The 20,949-nt window shown below is 52.1% G+C and overlaps 1 protein-coding gene across 1 annotated transcript; it reads left to right on the plus strand.

Annotated features, from left to right (window-relative positions):
- The first annotated feature begins 50 nt into the window (after positions 1–50).
- Positions 51–20,009, plus strand: Wnt9b (Wnt family member 9B). Its single transcript, XM_057773988.1, has 4 exons — positions 51–351; positions 16,064–16,363; positions 17,757–18,022; positions 18,696–20,009. Exons 1-4 carry the CDS (start codon positions 51–53, stop codon positions 19,167–19,169), a joined length of 1,341 nt encoding a protein of 446 aa, XP_057629971.1. The 3' UTR covers positions 19,170–20,009.
- The last annotated feature ends 940 nt before the right edge of the window (positions 20,010–20,949 follow it).

Here is a 20,949-nt window from a genome sequence, read left to right on the forward strand (position 1 = left end):
GTGAGAGCTCACCTGGGGCGGGGCGGGGCCTGGCACTGGCCCCTCCCACAATGAGGCGGGCCGAGCGCGGCGGGGCCAATGGGGCAGGGAGGGGGCTCGCCGGCCACGCCGCTCACTCTCCGGGAGGCTTGCGCTCCGCCCCACCCGGGTTTAAAGCCCCACGGGCGGCTGGTGGCGGCGCCGCGAGCGCCCAGTGGCGCGAGGAGATGCAAGAGTGCGCCCGCAATCGGCAACATGCGCCCCGCGCCCGCGCTGGTCCTGGCCGCTCTCTGCCTGCTGGCGCTGCCCGCCGCCACCGCCGCCGCCTACTTCGGGTCAGTGCCCGTCGCATCCCCGCTCTCCGCGTGCCTGGTCCGGGCTCCAATCCCTGCGAGGCCCCAACTCAGCCCTTTGCCCAGACAGGACCCCGATCGTCTTGCGGGCGCACTTTGCGCCCCGATCTCTATCCCTGGCTCTCTGAGCTTAGACTTCACCTCCCTTTCCCGAATTCAAGTCTGGGTCCCCTGCCCCACCCGGTTTCTCAGCCTGGCGGTTGTCAGACTCCAGCCTAAGCCTGCTCGCGCCTGGAATCCTGGCCTGATACCCCCAGCACGCCCTGTCCCTGCCGGTCCAAGTGTGGGCTCGGGCTCCCGTGTCCTCTTCGGATACTTTCTCTGTGCCCCGTCTGTCCCCATCCTGGGCTCGGTCCAGCCACACTCCTAGCCTGAGATTTCTGTATCCTTCACTTTCTCCCCGCAGATCTGGGACCTGAACACCTGGCTGGGTGGAGGGATTGGTGGGTAGGGGCGGGGGGGGGAGGAGTGGGCGCTGAGAGTTTTGCTGATCCAAGGAAGTGGGAGATCCCGGGACTGCAGGACAGTTCTCTAAGAAAATGCGATCAAATTAAACCCCAAGCAGGAGTGGGGACGTGAATTCGAGGGTTCATTGCAAAGAGAGGGAAAGAGGCTCATTTAGGGGTGTACATGGCTAAGAAAATGATTACAGTTTGTGGTAACAACTGGGAAGTGGGGCGGGAACCTGAGGGAGATGGTCGGAAGGAAGAAGTAAAATGGCATTTGTCTGCAAATGTCTTCCCTGAAGCTGAATTGTAGATACTTGGTGAGGGCTGAGCTGGTGGTGATGGCAGGGATCATGGATTTTAAAATTACCTTCCTGACCTCCACCTAAAGCAGGTTCCAAATACTTAATTTTAAACTTGGCTTTTTTTTTTTTTTTTTCTGACTGCTTCACCCCTTGTCAGACAAGGCTCGTAGTCTGAGCACAGCAAGCAACAGGCCCGAGGCTGCTCTCAGGAAGCCACCACAGAGGGCATGTGAGGGTCTAGGGGCAACCTCACAGACTGGAATAGGGACCGCAGGTTAATTTCCAGGTCACGACCCTTGGCTAAAATGTGCCTGGGCTATAAGCGACAACCTCCCCTGAAATACATGGGGAGGGATTTTCCATCCCAACCCTAGTGCAGAACCTAGTTAATGATGACCAGAGAAGACTGCCCAGTTGCTGGGGACTCAGTATCTCCTTTTGACCCACCCCCAGAGCAGCAGGTGTCGGTTGAGCCGGAAAGAACATCCCTCAGTGGGCATGACGGAAGGGAGAGGACTCAAGCTCTGAGTTCGATCCTGCCACTTTCAGGGTTCTGTGCCACTGACTGCCTCGCTTAACGACTCTGCTCCTTAGTACCTGGTCTGTAGAATGTGGATAACAGTGCCTGGTTTAGCGCTTATGCAGTTCATAGGATAGTGGCTAGCATGCAATAAACATCCAACTAATGCTATTGAGGATGCTGGTATAGGAAACCAAGAGGGTTCCAGGTATCCGAGACCTGGCAGTCTCTGAGGGATAGAGGAGGAAGTGACAGCAACCATTTCCATGACCCTTTTGTTTCCTTGGGTTTTTGGTTGGAGGCAGGAGTGAAGGTCAGAGAAGGTAGGAGGAGAGGGGGTCCCAAGAGGCCTGGGCCACCGTAGCTGGTGTTTTGAAAGGGAACAAATTTGGGGGCAGCCTTGAAAATAAGAGGAGAGATGGTTAGTTATGTCTAGAGCCAGACTGAGGGGGTGAGTATTCGAACCCCTCCTTGGGAGAACTGAAAAGGCACACGCAAGCCTCATGCTGTCAAATGTTTGGGCCTGGGGAATGGGTAGGCCCCATTTGGTTGGGGGGGGGGGGGCAGACTCTCTTGTGACTTAGTCGGACCGGGTTTCCTAGCTTCCCGTCAGCGTTTGCTCCTTTGGTGTCTGTCATCCACACTCTAGGGAGACCGTGGAGCAATGAGCCTATCTGTCCTTAGGTCAGTCGTCTTTGAAGCCTCATTTCTAAGTATAACATGAAATACCGTCTTTTATTTCCCGATGAAAGGAGGCTCAGCGATGAGGAGAGCAGGTGACAGCAATTTTGGTCCCAGTCGTTTAGGGGTCTTCGCAGCCAAAGACTTCAGAGTGAGGAGTGACCAACCCCCTGCTTCAAAAATGTCACCTGTTATCCCCATTTTTCAGATCAGGTGTCCCCCTCCCAAGCCACAGGGAGCAAGCAGTGGCGTTTTTGCTGCCTGTAGCCCGCTTCAGTGGTGGCAATAGTGACGTAACAAAGCCAAGGAGAAGTCTATAAATTATTTTTGCACCAAGCCCCTACTCTCATAGGACCCTCAAAGCAATTTCTGGACAGGTAGAAAACGGAAAGTCCAGAGAAGTCGCCTGGTGTCACACAGCCAATTAGGGACAGGATAGAAACCAGGCCCTGCCTCACGTTGGTTCTTTGTCTTGTATAGGGAACAGTCTCATAAGCTGTCATCGTTGTGTGATGTTCCAAGTGCACAGCATCTGCAGAGGTTGGGCGTTGGAAAGTGGCCTCCCTCTCCTGCATGATGAATTTTCTCAGACCCTCTCGGCCATAGTGGGAGAGGCCACACATTCCTCAAAGTGGTACAAACAGGGTTCCATGGCCTTCTAACCCGTCAGGTGGACTCTCAAAACAGAGCAGTAGGACAGGAGGTGGCTGGAATGCCAAGGACAAGCCTGCACTGAGTACTCAGTGCCTAGAAGGGGCCCTGTTGGACCTTCATCGCCCAAGCTGGACACCTGCCTTGAAGATGGGCGTTAGTATCAGTGATAGCCCAGAAAGTTAAAACATTTGCCTAGAGTCACAGTCAGTAGCAGGCAAGGCTGGGATTCAGACTGGGACTCGAAGGCTTGTGCTTTCGCAGCCTCTTCTGTCTGTCCCTAGAGAAGAAAGGAACTCCACCAGTACAGAGGCCACACACTTGCAAAGGACTGCTGAAGTCAACTGTGTTTTAGAAAGCTGCATCTACAGGGCCGGGAGATGGCTCATCTGTAAAGCGCTTGCCTCACAAGCATGAAAGCCTGAGTTCAGATCCCCAGCATGCATGTAAAAAAGTTACATGTGGTGGCATGTCTCAGCGCTGGGGCGGCTGAGACAGGAGGATCCCTGGGACATACTGAGTAGTTAATCTAGCCAAATTGATGAGCTCCAGCCCAGTGGAAGATCTTATCTCAAAGAGAGACAGCATCATCAGGTTGATACCCATGGTGGTCCATCCCTCTGGCCCTCTGTAGATGTATACACACTGGAGCAATGTCTATGATAAAGCTCCTGGGGGGATTTCAGGACTGAATTGGGTGATAGGATGTAGCGTGTGCAGAGACCATCACATAAACTGTGCCTGTCTGTCCATCCAGGCTAAGTCACAACACCATTAGGAATCCCTGAACTTCCAGGGTGAGGAGACGTGGGAGCTCCAGGTGTTAAGGACTCTGTAGACAAGAGACTTGATCAAATGACACATCACAGATATCTCAGAGTCAGGACAGACTTGGCCTCTGAGCTCTGGCCTACTCTCTGTGGTCACAGCACCCTGGGAGAGCCCAGATGACTGGCCAGCAGTGGGCCAGCTCACCAGGCTTTTTCTCTGTATGACTGTTCAGGTGCTGTCCTTGTGAGTTCATGGAAGAAACAAAACATCACCTGTATTTTCCCCAAGTTCTTGTTACATGTAATATACCACATTCATTTTAAGAACACTATCTAGGTCTTTCAAACGGATACACCTTTATAATTTCTTTGAGTTGACCATGATTATTATACATTTGTAGATACTGTTTATTGAGATTTATCTTTGTTGCTACATATTTCAGTAGCTCTTTCCTCTTTATTCCCGAGTAGCATTCTTTTTGTTTTGTTTTCTTTTTCAAGACATGGTTTCTCTGTGTAGCCCTGGCTGTCCCAGAACTCACTTCTGTAAACCAGGCTGGCCTTGAACTCGCAAAGATCTGCCTGCCTCTGCCTCCTGAATGCTGGGATTAAAGGCGTGCGCCACCACCACCTGGCTCTTGAGTAGTATTCTATTATTTGGATATACCACAGTTTTTTGATTCCATAATTAATGAACATCTGAGTTAGTTCTAGTTTTCAACTGTTCCCAAAAAAGCTGGTGTGAGCACCCATGAACACCTCTTTTGTGGACATATATTTCCATGTCTCTTCGGTAACTGTCTGGGGGACTGAATTGTTGGGTCACCCTCTGGGTGTCGGTTTAATTTATAGGGAATGGCCAAACGGTTTCCAACGTGGCTATGCCATTTACACAGGAATGTCTGAGCATTCCAGTTGCTGCATGCGGCTAGCCTTCTTCTACCTTAATTGTTGCTGTTTTATTAGGTGTGTAGTGGTATCTCATTGTGGCTCTAATTTGTATTGTCCCATTGGTGAATGATGTGTTGCACATTTTTTTCATATGGTTATTAGAATATCTTCTCTGGGGGAGGTTGTCTTTCTATTAATCAACTCTAGGCTTTCTTTACTTATTTGGACACAAGTCCTTTGTCAAAAAGTATGGCAATATTTTACCTGATTTTGGTTCGATACTTCTAAAGAGCAGACGTTTGAGGTAGGGTTAGGGGGATAGGCTTGTGATTCCTGCTGCTCAGGCTAATGCAGCAGACACACAATTTCAAGGCCTGACGGAACAACTTAGTGAGACCCTGTCTCAAAAAGAGAACTGGGATCTAGCTTAGTGTTAGAGCACTTGCCTAGGATATGAGAATCCCTATGTTCGATCCCCAGAAAAAGAAAGGGGGGGGGGGGGTCAGGACATACATAGATTTTGAATTTTGATGACATTCCACGCACTATCCACTTTTTCTTGTATGTCTTTCCCCCCCATGTCTTCTTCTGGATGCTCAGCAGATTCCACATTCACACGTAAGTCTGTGAATTTGGATGCATGATGGGAAGTAGAGACCCAGGTACACTGCTTCCCGCACAGAGCCTTAGAGTAAGTCAGAGACAAAACACCACAAATGCCTTCGGTTGCTCTGGCTGCCCAGGACCTTTGTGTTTCCACGTAGACTTTAGCATCAGCTTGTCAGCTTCCGCACAAAAGCCTGCTGGGAGTCTGACTGTGACTGGACTGAATCTAGAAACCAAGTCACAGAAGATGGAGTAGGCTGCTTCCTCGACAACCCATGTCTGTCTACGTGGGGCTTTGTAAATTGCCCTCAGAGCTATTTTGTAGTTCCCACTGTATAGCTCTCTTGCAACATTCTTTGTGTGGGGTACAGGGACATGGAGTTAAGGTGGGGGGTGTCAGGAGCCTAGACTGGCTCCAAAATCATGATATTCCTAAACTTGGTGTTAAAATCCTGTTCCTTTACTCCTTATCCCCCTATTCCCGAATGCTGGCACTGTAGGCCTGCACCACCACACCTGGCTTAGGTCTCACAGATAATGTCAAAGTTTCTTCCATAATTAGATAGCATCAGTTTTCATTTGATTCCCCTCCCATACTTTTAGAAATGGGAACCGAGTCCTGAGTATGACAGGGCAAGAGGGGAAAAGTAAAGGAAACCCTGCAGCTGTGGAGTGATGGACTAGAGGCAGGCTCCCTGATAGCAATCATTGTGTGATCGCCGAAGGCAAGTGCTTTAGCCTCGAGCTCTGGGTCAAACCAGTCACCTCAGCGAATGGTGGTAGCTTTCCTGAGAGAAGTGGACTGGGGGAAGGGAGGCTGAGCATGCATCCTCTCCTGCTGGAATCATCTAAGCATGAGATATTAGTGCCTTTGGGAGTTGGCTGGTCTCAGGAAATGTGCCAAATCATCAACTAAGGGCTCCTCCTATGCTGGTAGCAACCGAGCAGGATGAGAATAACCAAAGCCAGGCTCCAGTACAGTGTCTCTCAGCCTGTGGAGCACAGCCCCTTTGTGGATGAACTCTTCAAAGGGTCACTAAGACCATCAGAAAAACAGACATTTACATTACAGTTCATAACAGTAACAAAATTAGAGTTATGAAGTAGCAATGAAGATAATTTTATGGTTGGGGGTCACCACAGTATGAGGAACAAGGGTCACAGCATGAGGAAGGCTGAGGACCGCCACTCTAATGTAAGAGGCACTGGGCTATCTGGATGTGGTGGTACACACCTTTGCTCTCAGTATTTGGGAGGCAGAAACAGACAGATCTCTGTGAGTTCAAGGCCAGTTTGGTATGCATAGTTAGTTCTAGGCCAGCCAGGGTGACTGGACTCTGAGCCACACAGATCAGAGTTCAAATCCTCCACTGAGACTTACTAAATGACACAGGACAAGTCAGCCATTTTGACATCAGGACAGAAAATAGGCTAATCTTTCTCTCTCAGGGTTGTTGTGAGGGATAATGGTGTGGCTCAGTGGTAGAGCATTTGTCAAGAGCATAGGCAAGACCCCGGGTTCCATTCCCCTGCGATGCCTACCTTCAGACATGCACATAAAGTATTGAAATGTCACCTCCACCCCATACCTTACAGAAAGCATACGACAAGGCTATGGACTGCCTCACATCCTGCTAAGGAATGTTTCTGGGCACATCTGTTCCTTCCTGTTTGCATCTTTCTCCCAACTGTCCTATAACTGGGAGCAAAGCGAATTTTCCCAAGCTCGCCACTTTCTGTGCAAGATGTCACTTAGTCATTGTGATACCCCAGGAGGCTGGTGCTGACACGTTGTTGTCTTATACCGCCAACTGGAGAAAGCGTACACAGACCAAGGACTCGCCCAGAGTCGCACAGCGAGTCGCTAGCTTGCCAAGATTGAACTCTACCTGGTTTGTGAGAATTCTGAGTGACCTCTTTGCTCCTGCCTTGTTCTACCCGCTCCACCGGGTCTGTCTGTACCCGGCAGCTGGGGCCCACTGCTGCTGAGTCTTTTATTTTCATATATGCAGTGTGTCCTGCATGGCGTGTCCTCAACTCTTATTATCCAAGTTTTCCTGTGCTCACTTCTCTAGTTTTCTCAAGCTCCCTGTGCCCAGAGCTGTCTTAGGGTCCTGTTGTTAGCTGGGTCCTGTCCTTATAGCCTTTGATGTCACCCCTGTCCTGTGGTGAATGTCTAGGTGGACAATATTCATTTTCTCTTGCTGGTCCTCCCCTTTCCTTGTGCCCCTTCTATGCCCACTGCAAGTTCTCTTTTGCAGATCCTTGGCTCCTTGCACTTCACACACGCCTGTGCCATTCCCTGACCTCCCTCTGTCAGCACGGGATGTGAATAAGGGGAGAGGGGATGCCACTCAAGCTCCTGGAGTCGGCCACTCTGGGCATTTCATGAGTAGCAGGGATGGACTGGAGAAGGGTGAGCTCTTAGGTCAGGTGATTGCCTCTCTCTGGGACCCTTCATTAGAGAGATGAAGACTGAAGGAGCCAGGATAGACTTAGTAGGGCAAGAAGAGAGGGTCTGTTTTGACATCACAATAGCTCCCAGGACAGGTATGGTTTGCAATCCAAACTGCCTCTGGGCTTAGAGAGGTCATATGGTGTATTTGCTGTCACAGAACACAGCACCTAGAGACAGACGCTTGGTTAATTTTCATGGAGAACATTAATAGGTTGGGATAAACAAAGACCATAACACTTTTTGGTTTGAACTCTGAGTGGGCAAGTTCGTCCCGATTGTGCCAAAGCCTGGGGTTCACTGAGCCTTCCGGAGTTTGGATTACTGATAAAGTCACCATAAGAGGTTGTGCAAGCTGCATTTAAAGAGACATGGGTCATTTTCACGGCTGGTCCTTGGCAGGTTTAGGAGGGAGCTCAAGCATATCCCAACCCCAGGATCTGAAGTTCAGAGGGACCTGGCCTAGCTCTCTGAGATGTTACAGGGTCTGAGTGGCTAGAACCAGATGATCCTGAAGTCTGATTGGGAAGAGGGTACAGAAATAATCATGGTGAGCATGGGGGAGGGTATGGCGACAGACAGGCTCTTGCAGAGCCCTGCCCCTTCCTAATATCTTCCCTAGAGATTTGCATTTGTTTGGAGAGGGTGGCCCTGCAGCCTGTGAGCAATACTATGGGGGAAGTCATCAGAGTGAGTCCTAGGGAAACTGAGGAGGAGAAGGAACTACACTGAACAGCAGGGGCTGATATAGCCAGCAGGCATCTGAGGAGCATCTCTCCGGGGGGGGGGTGAGCTAGGGGTACCCACTAAGGTTCCAAGAAATCATGCCAGCCTCCACCAAAGAGTTCACCTACGACTTGGAGAAATGACGCAGCCAACCATGTAGAACAGAAGGCATCAGATGTGTGAAGGTGGCAAAAGACAAAGATGGGGAGAAGGGACTGTCAGACAAGGACTTCCTGGAGAAGGCCTGGGTGCCACCCAGTGCCCCAGAGTCACCTCTCTCACTTCCTGCATTATTGACTTAAGTGTTTTCAAAAGCAGTGGCTAGAAATGTTTCTAGGGGACACGAAGGCTTTGAACCCAGGAAAAGACCTTGCTGGCAGGAGTGGCAGCATGGAAAGGGGTGTATGGGCTGGACCGAGATAGACTTGGTAGGAGGATGGCAAGAGGCTATCCCAGCCTGGCCTGAGGGGAGCAGCCCTCTGCTTCAGCCCTGCTGGGGTCAGCACGAGCCAAGGTGGGAAGCTCTTGGGGTCCTGCTCTACTCCCAAGAGAGCATCTTGAACTCCCCCAACTCTCCAGGCTGCCCTGGGCTACTCTTGCTCTGCTTGAGTATTTAGAGGTGGCTATCTGGCCAGGCGTGGGGTGCCCTCTCCTTGGAGAAGAGGGAAGAGGGTAGTATCTGTAGCCATCCCTGTACCCACAGGAGGAAAGTGACAGCTCTACCTGAGCCCTTGCCAACAGACCACGGACTATTGTTGACCCAGAGTGAGCATGCGCGGGCATGGATCTCTACCTGTGGGGAGAGGGTGCCTTTCAGAATCAGGGAACACTCTGGGACTTGCCAGGCTAGTGAGCTGGTCAACATCCCCTAGCTGAGTCCCTCAGCCTAGGAGACAGGATCCCACAGTTAGAGTGGAGCTGGGGGAAGAGGATGTACTCCTTGTCCCCACCCCTGCACAGCACCCACCCTTTGTATCGCTGATGCTGCTCTTCCCAGAGTTACTTGGGGCCTGTGTACCCAAGAAACTGGGGGGGGGGGGGCTTGTCTTCAGAGCTAAGCTAAAGACTGAATTTATTCTCTCTCTCTTTCTCTCTCCCTACAAAGCTTAGTCCTGAAGCTCTGGTGCTGTGCTCTCCTACTTTAATCTGAAGAGACAGGCCCCTTCTACTGAAGCCTTATTCTGACTTGCAGCTGAGGAGACTGAATTGAGACTGAATTTCAGACCAGGAAAATGCCTTTTAAAGGGACAGTCTTCCTCTCCCTAATCAAGGTCCCATTTCCCAGTCTTCCCAGCTATCCAGAAGGCTTGGGGAAAGTACTGAGAGGCCCCTTTCCAAACATCCAGCACCTCAGGAACTGGCCGGCTGGTTTTGCTTCCTAGAAACCTTCTTATGACTAGGCAAAAACTTCCAGGACATGTGGCCCACAGCCCACCCCTGCCATGGTTACCCTGGATGATAAATCTTATGTGAATTTCACGGGCATCAGACTTTCCTTTTCCATCAGCTTCTGTAAAATTCCCAGGAGTCACCTGGGCAAAACCTTTGGTCCAGATGTCGTTGTGTCCAGCCCCTGGTAGATTCTTGTAATTCCAGATGTTCAGAGGTCAAGACTCCCTCTGCACAGGACTGGCTTTGGGGACCCTCTATGGCCACTTTGCCACCTGAATGATGCCCACCAGGAACAAAGACGTCCCATCCCAGCTTCAGCCTGTGCAGAGGGAGGGACAGGGTGTGGGAGTGTTTCCTCTGCAGATGTTGAACCCGCGGCTCTAAATCAGGAGACTGTAGGGATGTAAAATGCTATCTGTATGGCTGGCTGCCACTGCCCACTCAGCTCCTCCAGCAGCTCCCTAATGCCGTACTCAGCTCACAGCCTGGGAGACAGGAAATGTGGAGACAAAGCCCACAGCTGGGCCAGGCTCCTTTCTCTCTGAGGAGGGACCAGGTAGGAGGCTGTGGCCTGCTCCATCCCCTAGGGCTATGCTTCTGATCTGTGAGGTTAAAGTTCTGGAGGGAGCAGGGCGTGGAGCCAGGGAGAGATGTAGCAAGTGGTCCTGTGCCTGTGGGTGGGCCCTCCACGAAGGATGCTTGGTGAGTGAAGGAATGAGATGTCACGGCAGGAAAGACCAGAAAGCTGTAGCCTAGGAAGAGTAGCCACCGATCAAATCAAGCTTTGAAGTACAGATGTCTTCATGAGGGTATTTGCAAGCTGCCCCAGGAGCCTCAGAGAAAAGGATCCAAAGATGAAGATGCCCAGGAGAGCGTGGCAAAGTTGGGGTGAGAAGCCCGAGGTGGCTGTTGAACACACTCTTTTAAGAAGGACTGGCCAGTGTCCAGGCAGGTACTTCCCCCATGGAGCTGCCCCCTGCTGGGGAGAGGAGAGAGAAGGAGGCATAGTGTGTGCACAGGTGTGGGACTGTACACATGGGTGTGGGAGTGTGCGGAGGCTCAGACAGAGCCAGGATGGGGCCCCAAGATGCTCAAGATGAAAGCACAAAGGGAGCACTGACCATGCAAACGGCCCTGCAGCGGAAGCCGTTATCAGGAGCATCTCACGGGGCTCTGCAGGGCTGTGGCCAAGGCCCCAGGCAGTTCAGGCTCTCCTGCTTCTTAGCAGCAGCCTGCACTTGGCACAGGCCCTGGTACCAGGTTCAGCCCCTTGTCCCTCCAGCCAGGAGTCCAGATACCCCAGCATTAATCTAATCCCATGGATATCACCTGCCTCTCCCCCTCCCACCTAGCCACCCACGTGCTGGGACAGCCTCTACTGGAACCTACAGATCATCTGGAGAAGAAACAGCTGGAAGAACAGCTGTCTTCCCTAGCCTGGAATGTTTCTGCCTCCCACTGCAGCTGGCAAGATGAACCGGAACAAGGTCGGGCTGTCACCTAGACAGAGTGCTGCTCGGCTACCTTTTCTTCCTCAGGCAGCCAGGCTGATTCAAAGCTTTCTTCTTTATCTGGGTCCTTGGACTGTTGGAAGTCTAGATGACTCTTTAGTCCAACCAAATTCCCTCTAGGTTGTGGGCCTCTGGAAGGCAGGACCGTGTCCTTATATTTAGCACCATGTACGCAGTTGGTGTTTAATAACGGAATACTTACCTGGAGCTGACTGTGTGCCGGGGACCGTTCTAGGAACTCCCCAGACACTAGCTAGCATGATCTCATCAGCAATCCTGAGAAGCAGAGACTGCAGTTGTCTTCATCTCATAGACCAGGTACCCAGAGGCACAGGGCCTTGCCAGTGTGTATACTTGCTTATGAAATGGAATAAGCCCAAGGATGACATCCCTGAGGTCACCTTCGAATGAGAGGAAAGTCTGGGACCAGACTACTCAGGGCAGAATGGTTTGGGGGACACGAGATCCTAGGGTTCTCCACATTGGAGTATTGGTTAGTATTCTGCTTCTTTTGGGTGGTGTTGAATGGCCCCTGGGGTTCATGAGTAGCTTTCCGTTGCTTCCTGAGGGGACATCATGACAAGGCAGCTTTAACCAGACCTGTGGTTGGGAAAGGAAAGGCCAGCAGTGGACAGAGATTTGGGGATAGAAACAGTTGGGTCTCACCTAAGAGTCAAAGCCAGAGGCTGTCTCATCCTCTAGGCTTCTTATCTATCGCCAGCATGAGTACTGGGGACCATGGACCCAGGCTGGGACCCAAGGGACATAGCACACTGGCAATGAAGAGAAGAAGGCTGATCACATAGGCTGTTGTTTTGTAAGGAAAAAGAGAGGTCAGGAGTCGAGGTGGCGTTAGGAGACAGGAGTGGGAGCCTCGTTGGGCCAGAGCACAGGCTGTGGTCCCAGAGGCCCAAGGACATGGAGTCAGGCAGAAGTCCTAAGGAACTGCTGTCCCCACTGTACTAAAGGCTACTTAGCAAGCCCATAAGCTCCGCCTCCTCTGTCATCTTGATCCTGGTCACAGGTGACATGGTGACCTGTGTGTGAGTTTCTGATTGGCACAGAGCAGACCCCTTTAGTCTTCCTTTCTTTGGTTGTCCGTTTCTCTCCCGAGTGTCTCAACTAACATGTGGCTGATTGGAAGGTGGGGTCCTTGAACTTGAGGTGCCAGATATCATACCAGCTGGCCCTAAAAAGGCTATCATCTGGAGTGTTCAGAATTCTTGTGGGTTGGATGAACCTTCCATGTCTGGTGTGTTTATCTAATTATTCTTTATCAATAAAAATCTGAAAGTCAGATATCAGGGTAAGAACCTGAATGATTAGAGAAGCAGCGAAGAAGATATCAGTGACCTCCTATCTCTTCCGTTCCTCCATCCAAAAGGCTGAGATTCTGTCTCCTATCTGTCCTCAGTCCTCCAAAACCTCTATGGTTAATTTTGGTCAGCTAGTTACTAGCTCTGCCCTCTGACTCAAAGCAAATTTTATTGTCATAATTCAATCAAAATATCACACAACACACATCAGGTGCCATGGGACAGTTGAGCAGAGGGGACCTTACTAGGCCTGGTAAGGAAATAGCCAAATTCTCCACTTGCTGTGGTAGTGCTGTTTCTTCAAAGGGACTGTTTTCCAAACTGTAACAAAGAAAGCATATAAAGATGACACCAAGTCCTAGGAACCCTCCTAGGCCCCATGGGAACCCCATGAAAATTCTGGGGAACCCTTTCTGAGAACAGCTCTGGTTAGACTGGGGCCCGAGGCCTCTGTGTGCTTGGCTGCCTTTCCTGACCATTAATCGCTACTAAGTGTCATTACTGCTAATAAAGTTAACGGACTTTATACTGGGCTTCTGGAGCCATCAATCTTGGGGCCTATTGCATGAAATTAAAAGAGCAGGAGCCTGTTGCTGAGTAGGAGAGTGTTTTCAGGGCCACAAACGCAGCTGGAGAATTCTGATTCTACAGCCAGGCACAATATGTGATAACAAAGGACAATGCCCTTAGGAGAACAAGCAACTCCCAGCCGTGACTCTCCAATGTAAGCGTGTCAGGCAAGAGCAGGCGATCCTCGGGAAGACTCTGGGGCCCAAGCCAGAGGTATTTCCTGCACCCTCCCTTGTACTCTCTCCTCTGCCACACTCAGAGCACTTGGTTTCTTCATTCTCCTCGGCTCAGCTTCCTCTGCTTCTTTTCTGGGTCTCAGGCCCAGCAATGCAAGGGGAAAGGAAGAGAAAGCAAGAGTGTGCTCTCATTATCCAAATTCTAAATGCCCAGGGAAAAGGCTGATTGGTTCATCCAGGGTCATCAGTTCATCACTGATCCAACCAGTAGACTAGAGCAACTGAGTTTAAGGCCAGCCTGGTCATGTGAAACACAGTTATGGACAGGGACCATATGGCAACCATGATAGACAGAAGGAATGAGTGGCAGAAAACCCAATCATGTGTCCATAATATTTTGAAGTCCTCAGTACTAGGTACTCAGAAAGTGGCATGTATATGTATAAATACCACAACAATATAATGAATGCAATATTTTAATGTATTATATACTATAGAATATAATAGTATCAAAATGGTAAAATAATATCTATTCTTTTAATTAATTTTTCAAATATTGATAATCAAACATAGCTCATGCTAGGTAAGCACTTTACCATAGAGCTGAGCTATATGCCGGTCTTACAACTTGTTCTGTGGTTTAGGATGACTATGGAACATGACCAGATTAAAAATGTTTTTGCTCAGGGCGGTGGTGGTGCACACCTTTGATCCCAGCAATCGGGAGGCAGAGGCAGGCGGATCTCTGAGTTCAAGGCCAGCCTGGTTTTCCGAGTGAGACTGAGTTCTAGGACAACCAGAACTAACTCTGTGGTGTGTGTAGGGGAGGGGAGCAAATGTGTACTGCATCATGGAGGTGGTTTGGGCCGTGGTTTGCCTTCCACCGTGTTTGAGACGGGGTCTCTTTGTTATTTGCTGCTGTGTGTGCCGTGCTAACTGGCTATACTATTCTGCCTTCACTTCCCATTTCACTGTAAGGAACACTGGGATTACAGATGCTTGCTACTGTGTCTGGCTTTACATGGGTTCCAGGAGATTTGAACTCAGGCCCTCATGCTTCCAAGGCAAACAGTGTTACTCACTAAGTCACTTCCCAGCCTCTATTATTATTATTTTGTTTAATGAATACGAAACAGGCTTTAAAGGATGTGTAGCCCCATTGGCCAAAATGCCCATCATTACCATTTTCTTCTTTGGTATGTCAATCTGCTTCTTCAAGTGAAGTCCCAATTTCTGAAACACAAATTGTGTGAGCCAGCTATCCCTCACCCAGCCCCTGGTGTGGAGAAGAGAAGCTTTTGAAGGCTACATGACCTGTGTTCCCTGTAGCCCTGGAGCTTCCCTCCACACTGGAAATCAATCTAGGTGGGGCCTCGCCAGCAGGACCTGACCTCAGGCTCTGCTTCTTGCCTGCCCAGGGTCAAGCTCCGAGGGTTTCCTGCCAGGCTGCAGGGAGGGGTCTGGGTATAGGCCTGGTGGACTGGAAACTTACCCATTTGCCCCCTGCCTGATTAATGTTTAACGGGCCCCTGCCCTCACCGCGTCTGGGAGGGGAGCCGGGTACAGGCTGGGCTTGGGGGAGCCGATAGCATCTGTCTGTGCTCAGTGTTTCGGAGATATGCTCCACACCGGGTTGGGCACACCTGATAGACTTGGAATCTACAGGGGCACCTGGGACCTCGCCAGGACCCCCACCTTCCAGCGAGGCTCCCTATTTCTCGAGCAGACAGAGAGGCTGTGGCATCTGGCCAAATGGCCTGGCTGAGGCAGGCGACTCCAGCAGTAGAGGCAATGCCCTGGACTCTGTGGGATAAGGGCCTCTCTGACTCCTCAGGGCTTGGCCACAGGACTTAACCTTGGTTAGTGGCACACGAACAAAGGTGACAAGTGCCACATCCAGTGGAAAAGTTGATAGCCCCCATCTGGTCCCACCTTTGCTCTCTTACCCTGGCTGAGAGGCTACCGTTTGAAGAAGGGAGCTGTTCTCTCTAGCTTAGGGCTGAAAATGATGTGTGTTCCACCCACATGGTATGCACCAGGGTGAGGACAATGAACATCTATCCTTGTCATAGGGAGAGAGGTTCAGGGGGATGGAAAGGTCCTAATTCTGGATCATGGCTTGCCACCAACTGGTCATGCCTACCATCTAAGCTATATGTCACCTTCACATCAGGGCAAAGGGAGACACCCTGTACTTAACCCTGGTAACAAGGTGGCATTCCCCTCCAGGAAGTGAGTAATGCCACACATCATATCTCCCATACTTGCCTGAGCACAGCAGCCACCCAGGGGATGTGGCAAAAGTACAGCTTTCCAGGCCCCGCTCCCAAGCTGTAGAAACAGAACACTCAAGTGCAGGACTTGGAAATCTGATCTTGCTGTGTAGTCCAGGCTGGCCCTGCACACATAGCATCCTCCTGTCTTAGATCCCCAAGTGCAGGGATTGCAGGCATGCAGCACCACACTCAGCCTGGCTCTGTGTGTCCAGGAACTCGGGGTACCTTTCCCAATCGGGCAAGTTGAACGAGGAGAGACAAGAACAGACTAGAATCCAGAGAACTTGGGTTTGTGGTTCTACACCAATCCTTGCTACCTTGGTCTTCTACTCTATAAGATGGGGGCATCACCCCTATGGGACCGGCATGCCATCCCAGGGGGTAACAAATGAAGACAGCCTCTTTCCATCCCTGTGGGGTGAACTTTTGCCCTCCACAGGCAGGAACCCCAAGCTTACCATCTCCCTTTTCACCCTCTCCAGTCTGACAGGACGTGATGTCCTGACACCCTTCCCAGGCCTGGGCACAGCAGCAGCCCCGGCACAGGCTGGTGCCCACCTGAAGCAGTGTGACCTGCTGAAGCTGTCCCGGCGGCAGAAGCAGCTCTGCAGGAGGGAGCCTGGCCTGGCTGAGACCCTGAGGGATGCGGCACATCTGGGGCTGCTGGAATGTCAGTTCCAGTTCAGGCAGGAGCGTTGGAACTGCAGCCTGGAGGGGAGGACTGGCCTGCTCCAGAGAGGTGGGGAGGACGGCAGGGAGAACTTGGAGGGAGGAGGAGGACAGGGAAAGCCAGCATGAATGGAGGGAGAAAGAGGTCTGGCAGGAGGTTATGGGCGGTGAGCCGGTTAGGCCCAGGCCTTATTGTGCTGACTACCTGGGCACAGTCCCAAGTGAGAAGAGACCTGAGGGAGTTAGTAAGGTCTGCTGAAGGTCAGTGGTTTGGGGGACAGAGGAACAAAGATAACACAAGAGAGGAAGGGACACAGCATTCCTGGAAGAGGCGACAGAGGAGGTGGGTGGTCCCAACCACCTACTAAGTGATCCAAATGTGCAAGTCGGGCGGATTCCTTTGTCCACACTCTCATCTGTCGCCCTTCATCACAGCTGTCGATGTGTCATTCCCCCCTCCCCTTCCCACCTGATTCCCCCTTCCTCCTCATCCTCCTCCCGCCCCATCATCCATCTGCTGAGCATCCGCAGAAGCGCGTAGTGAGCCAGGTACTATGCAAGGGGCCAGAGGCACAGGCTGAATGTGATCCAGTTAACCTTGGAAAATGCACCTTCTAGAAAGAGAAAATGGGTCACAGTATGACTCCATGGCCATGTGGAAGAAACACAGATGCTTTTTGTTGTTATTCATTTTGGGAGACTAGGGCTCTGTAGCCCAGGCTGGCCTGGAACTCACTATGTGACTTGTTCCAAACGCTCAGCAATCATCCTGTCTCAATCTCCCTAGTGCTGGACCTGTAGGTGTGAGCCACTCACCTCGCTTGGATCCACAGCGGGGGAGTTCTAGAAAAATGCAGTGATGTTCATGCATGAGGACAGCCCTGCCCCCTGCCCCAGGCCAGCGGCTCTCATGGCAGGGAGGTCTGGGATGCAGCTAGCAGCCTACTTCCCTTTCTTTTCAAGTCTTACCAGTGTCCCAGATACCCTGAGAGCAGAGGACTGGGGGAGGCATGTTTGGGGCCCCTCCAAATGTGTGAGCACAATTGTTCCAGTACTGGGTGGATGTCAGACAGGACCCCCATTCTGTCCTTGAGAGACATTAGACAGCTCAGAAACCCATTGAAACAGGCTGTCCAGCTTGCCACATAAGCACTTGACGTCAGGATGACTGTTTAGCTTTAGCTTGGTCCTGCCCAGGTGCCCACATCACTTTTTGCATAAGTTACTGAGATTAGCAGCCCGGCTCTGCTGCCCTCTGAGAGCCTGGCACACGCTCCAGAGTAAGTCTGGAGGCCGTTTAAGGGGCAGCTTTCGACCTGAGTCTAAAAGGCAGGTAACAGAAAGACCTCACACCGCTGTGTCCTTAGGTTCCCACTCCCTCACCCTACCCACCATCCACCCCACCCCACTCCTACCTTCAAAGAGCTGCAGACGGCTTCTGAGCTTCCTCTCCTCCTGCACAGGCTTCAAGGAAACAGCCTTCCTGTATGCAATGTCTGCAGCTGCCCTCACGCATGCGCTGGCCCGGGCCTGTAGTGCTGGGCGCATGGAGCGTTGCACCTGCGATGACTCCCCAGGCCTGGAAAGCAGGCAGGCCTGGCAGTGGGGCGTGTGTGGTGACAACCTGAAGTACAGCACCAAGTTCCTAAGCAACTTCCTGGGCCCTAAGAGAGGAAGCAAGGACCTCCGGGCCCGAGCCGATGCCCACAACACCCATGTGGGCATCAAGGTGAGTGCCATGCCAGGCAGGGTGCAGAGGCAGGTGCAAGATCCATGGGAGGCCAGCAGCCTACCCTCAGCATACATATGTCCCAGGATGAACTTCAGCCCCCTGTCAGTGAACCTCCTCTGAACATTGCTGGGCACCAAGGGCATAAACCCCTAGACAGCATCATAGTGGACCCAGGCTTCGTGGCATCACACCTCGATAAAACAGGAAAGGAATCCCCAGTGCAACAACAAACAACCACCAGGCCTCCTCCATTTTGTAAGTAGAGGAGAGAGGAGGCCCAGAGAGGGGAAGGACTTAACTGAGGTCACACAGGCACGAGAGAACTGAGAGCCAGGATTCTCTAGGTCTACGGGAGTGAGAAGGCAGGAAGGGACCAGAGTTTCAGTTCTATTAGAACACTGGCCTGGCGCTTTCAGTTGTGCTGGCTGTACACCGCACAAGAACTCTGGGCCAGTGGAGACGCTGTTGGCCGAGATCTGGCCTGTACTGCCTTTGCCCAGGAGTGCACTGCCTAGGGGAAGGGTCTCAGGTCGCCCCCGTGACTAGTCCCATTTGTGGCCTTCACGTGAACCTTCCTGCCTCTTTCATTCCGCCGTCACTCCTTGTCAGCACAGGCATGGCTGGACGGGCTGAGGGCACTGACAGGCCTCCATTCTGCCTTTCTCTGCAGGCTGTGAAGAGTGGCCTGAGAACAACCTGTAAGTGCCACGGCGTGTCGGGCTCCTGTGCCGTGCGCACCTGCTGGAAGCAGCTTTCCCCGTTTCGTGAGACTGGCGAGGTGCTGAAGCTACGCTATGACACGGCTGTCAAAGTATCCAGTGCCACCAACGAGGCTTTGGGCCGTCTGGAGCTATGGGCACCCGCTAAGCCAGGAGGGCCTGCCAAGGGCCTGGCGCCTCGCCCCGGGGACCTGGTCTACATGGAAGACTCTCCCAGTTTCTGCCGGCCTAGCAAGTACTCTCCGGGCACTGCAGGCAGGGTGTGTTCTCGGGACACGAGCTGCAGCAGCCTGTGCTGTGGGCGAGGCTACGACACCCAGAGCCGCATGGTGGCTTTCTCTTGCCACTGCCAGGTGCAGTGGTGCTGTCATGTGGAGTGCCAGCAGTGTGCACAGCAGGAGCTGGTGTATACCTGCAAGCGCTAGGCCTCCACCAGGTGAGACTGTGGTACTGCCAGGACTCCCGCCACACAGGACACCGGCAAGCACCTACCTGCCCACGCACAGGCTGTGTACAAGAGTGTGCCCCTCATCTCCCCCAACAGATCGTTGGCCTGCCTTCTGCCTTCCTCACTATTCAGAGAGAGAAACAAAGCCCTACCTCTGAGTCCCAGGATCGCCCACCTGGCTGAGGACTTGGGACAGAACAGACTGAGAAGAGAGGGGAATCTATGAGGACCAGGGTAAGGCATGAGCGATGCTATGCCGGAAGAGAAACAGCTTCCTGTCTCAAGGCCAATAAAAGCTGGGAGGATATGGGAGAGGAAGGCAGAGCCAGCTGGAGCGGGAAGCATTCAGCTGAGCGTGGTCAATCTGTTGTGACCCCACTCTGATGGCAGAGAGCTCTGGGTGTCACATGCCTGCTTTGGTGGGGAGGTGGGGGAACACTTTGCGCACTGAAGACTGTTCAGGATGTTTATTGGGAGCAAGGAAAGCTTTTTAGGCTTGGGTGGCTCAGGTCACAGAGCCCGTGTACCCTGAAGTCTTATGTCCTGGCCCTCAGGGCTGCCTCCTTGTGTTCTTATCTTGAAAGCCGAGTCCCCCACAGCCATTCAGCTCTGCTCAATGAGACCCCTAAAGATCATAAGAAGGGCATTGCCGGAGCCAGTCTCCACAGTGGGACTCAGATAATGCAACCAGGGTTGAGTTCAGGAGACAGTGACCCTTTCTCTTTTCCTTGGTGGCCAAAGGAACCTTTAATCACAGCCCAGAGGAGGAGAGCTGTGTCCTGATGCCTGGATGAGATATGGCAGGCTCTGTATTGAAACACCACCCTGGAGAGTGTTCTACCAATTCCCTGTGACCGGGGTCTCCCTGAGCTGTGAGGCCCCCATACTAGTAACAGAAGAATGATTGGCCCCTAAGCCACATGTCTGCTTACTTCCCTGCTCTCACGCTGCTTGTTCAGGCTTTAGCCCTGGCTAAGTCTTTGCTAAACCTCCTCTTCAGTGGTTCCATTCCTTTACTAATGGTTCCCTCACTTGGGCTCCTACCAGAGGAGTTAACGACTGCTGATGGATCAAGTAGGCATTTTTAATGTCCCCTACCAAAGCAGTGCCCAGGTACAGGCCCACACAGACACCCACATATAGCCTGGCCTGGGTAAGGTTTCTCATGGAGCATTGCGTATCTCTCCAGCCCAGGACAAGGGCCTCCCTGGGGTCACTGCTGGAGGCTGTATGCTTCCCCAGAGCGGGGCCCGAGGCCAACCAGGAGGAAGTGACCTCCTTTGGAAAGCCTTTGACCACTTGGCCTGCTGCGCTGCACCCTCCTGTGAGTTTCCTTCCGCCCTGAACCCTGTCGGGGTTACTACCCCTCTACAGGAACAGGAAGCTTCAGAATCAGTGGGTGCTCTGCGAACATCACCCACGCCAGCTCCAGGAAGGAGGCACTAGGGGGTCAGAAGGGGCCACCCTATCTTCAGTGGCCCAGGGCAGCACAAGAAGGCTGGAAAGATCTCTGATGGCAGAAGATCCAGAGATGAGCCACCATGACCTGAGACCCGTCCCTGGAACAACTTTGCTGACTGAAGAAGCCCATCGACAGCCTACAGGGGAAAAGGAGACTGAGGGCTGGTTTTCTATCTTTCTGCTGAAGATTGAATTGTTCCTTGGTAATCTGAGGCATCCTTCTCCTCTGTGACCCCAACTCCTGCTCTGCCTGGAGGCTACACAGGCAGGAAGGGAGCCTGAAACAACTTGGGGAC

Source organism: Chionomys nivalis, chromosome 7, assembly GCF_950005125.1.
Source record: "Chionomys nivalis chromosome 7, mChiNiv1.1, whole genome shotgun sequence".
NCBI lineage: Eukaryota > Metazoa > Chordata > Mammalia > Rodentia > Cricetidae > Chionomys > Chionomys nivalis.

Excerpts from the sequence above, each read along its gene's own strand:
- Wnt9b (XM_057773988.1), top strand. The coding sequence starts at position 51 with ATGAGGCGGGCCGAGCGCGGCGGGGCCAATGGGGCAGGGAGGGGGCTC. Across the intron at positions 16,364-17,756 it reads GACTGGCCTGCTCCAGAGAG|GCTTCAAGGAAACAGCCTTC; the intron begins GTGGGGAGGACG and ends CCTCCTGCACAG. Across the intron at positions 18,023-18,695 it reads ACACCCATGTGGGCATCAAG|GCTGTGAAGAGTGGCCTGAG; the intron begins GTGAGTGCCATG and ends CTTTCTCTGCAG.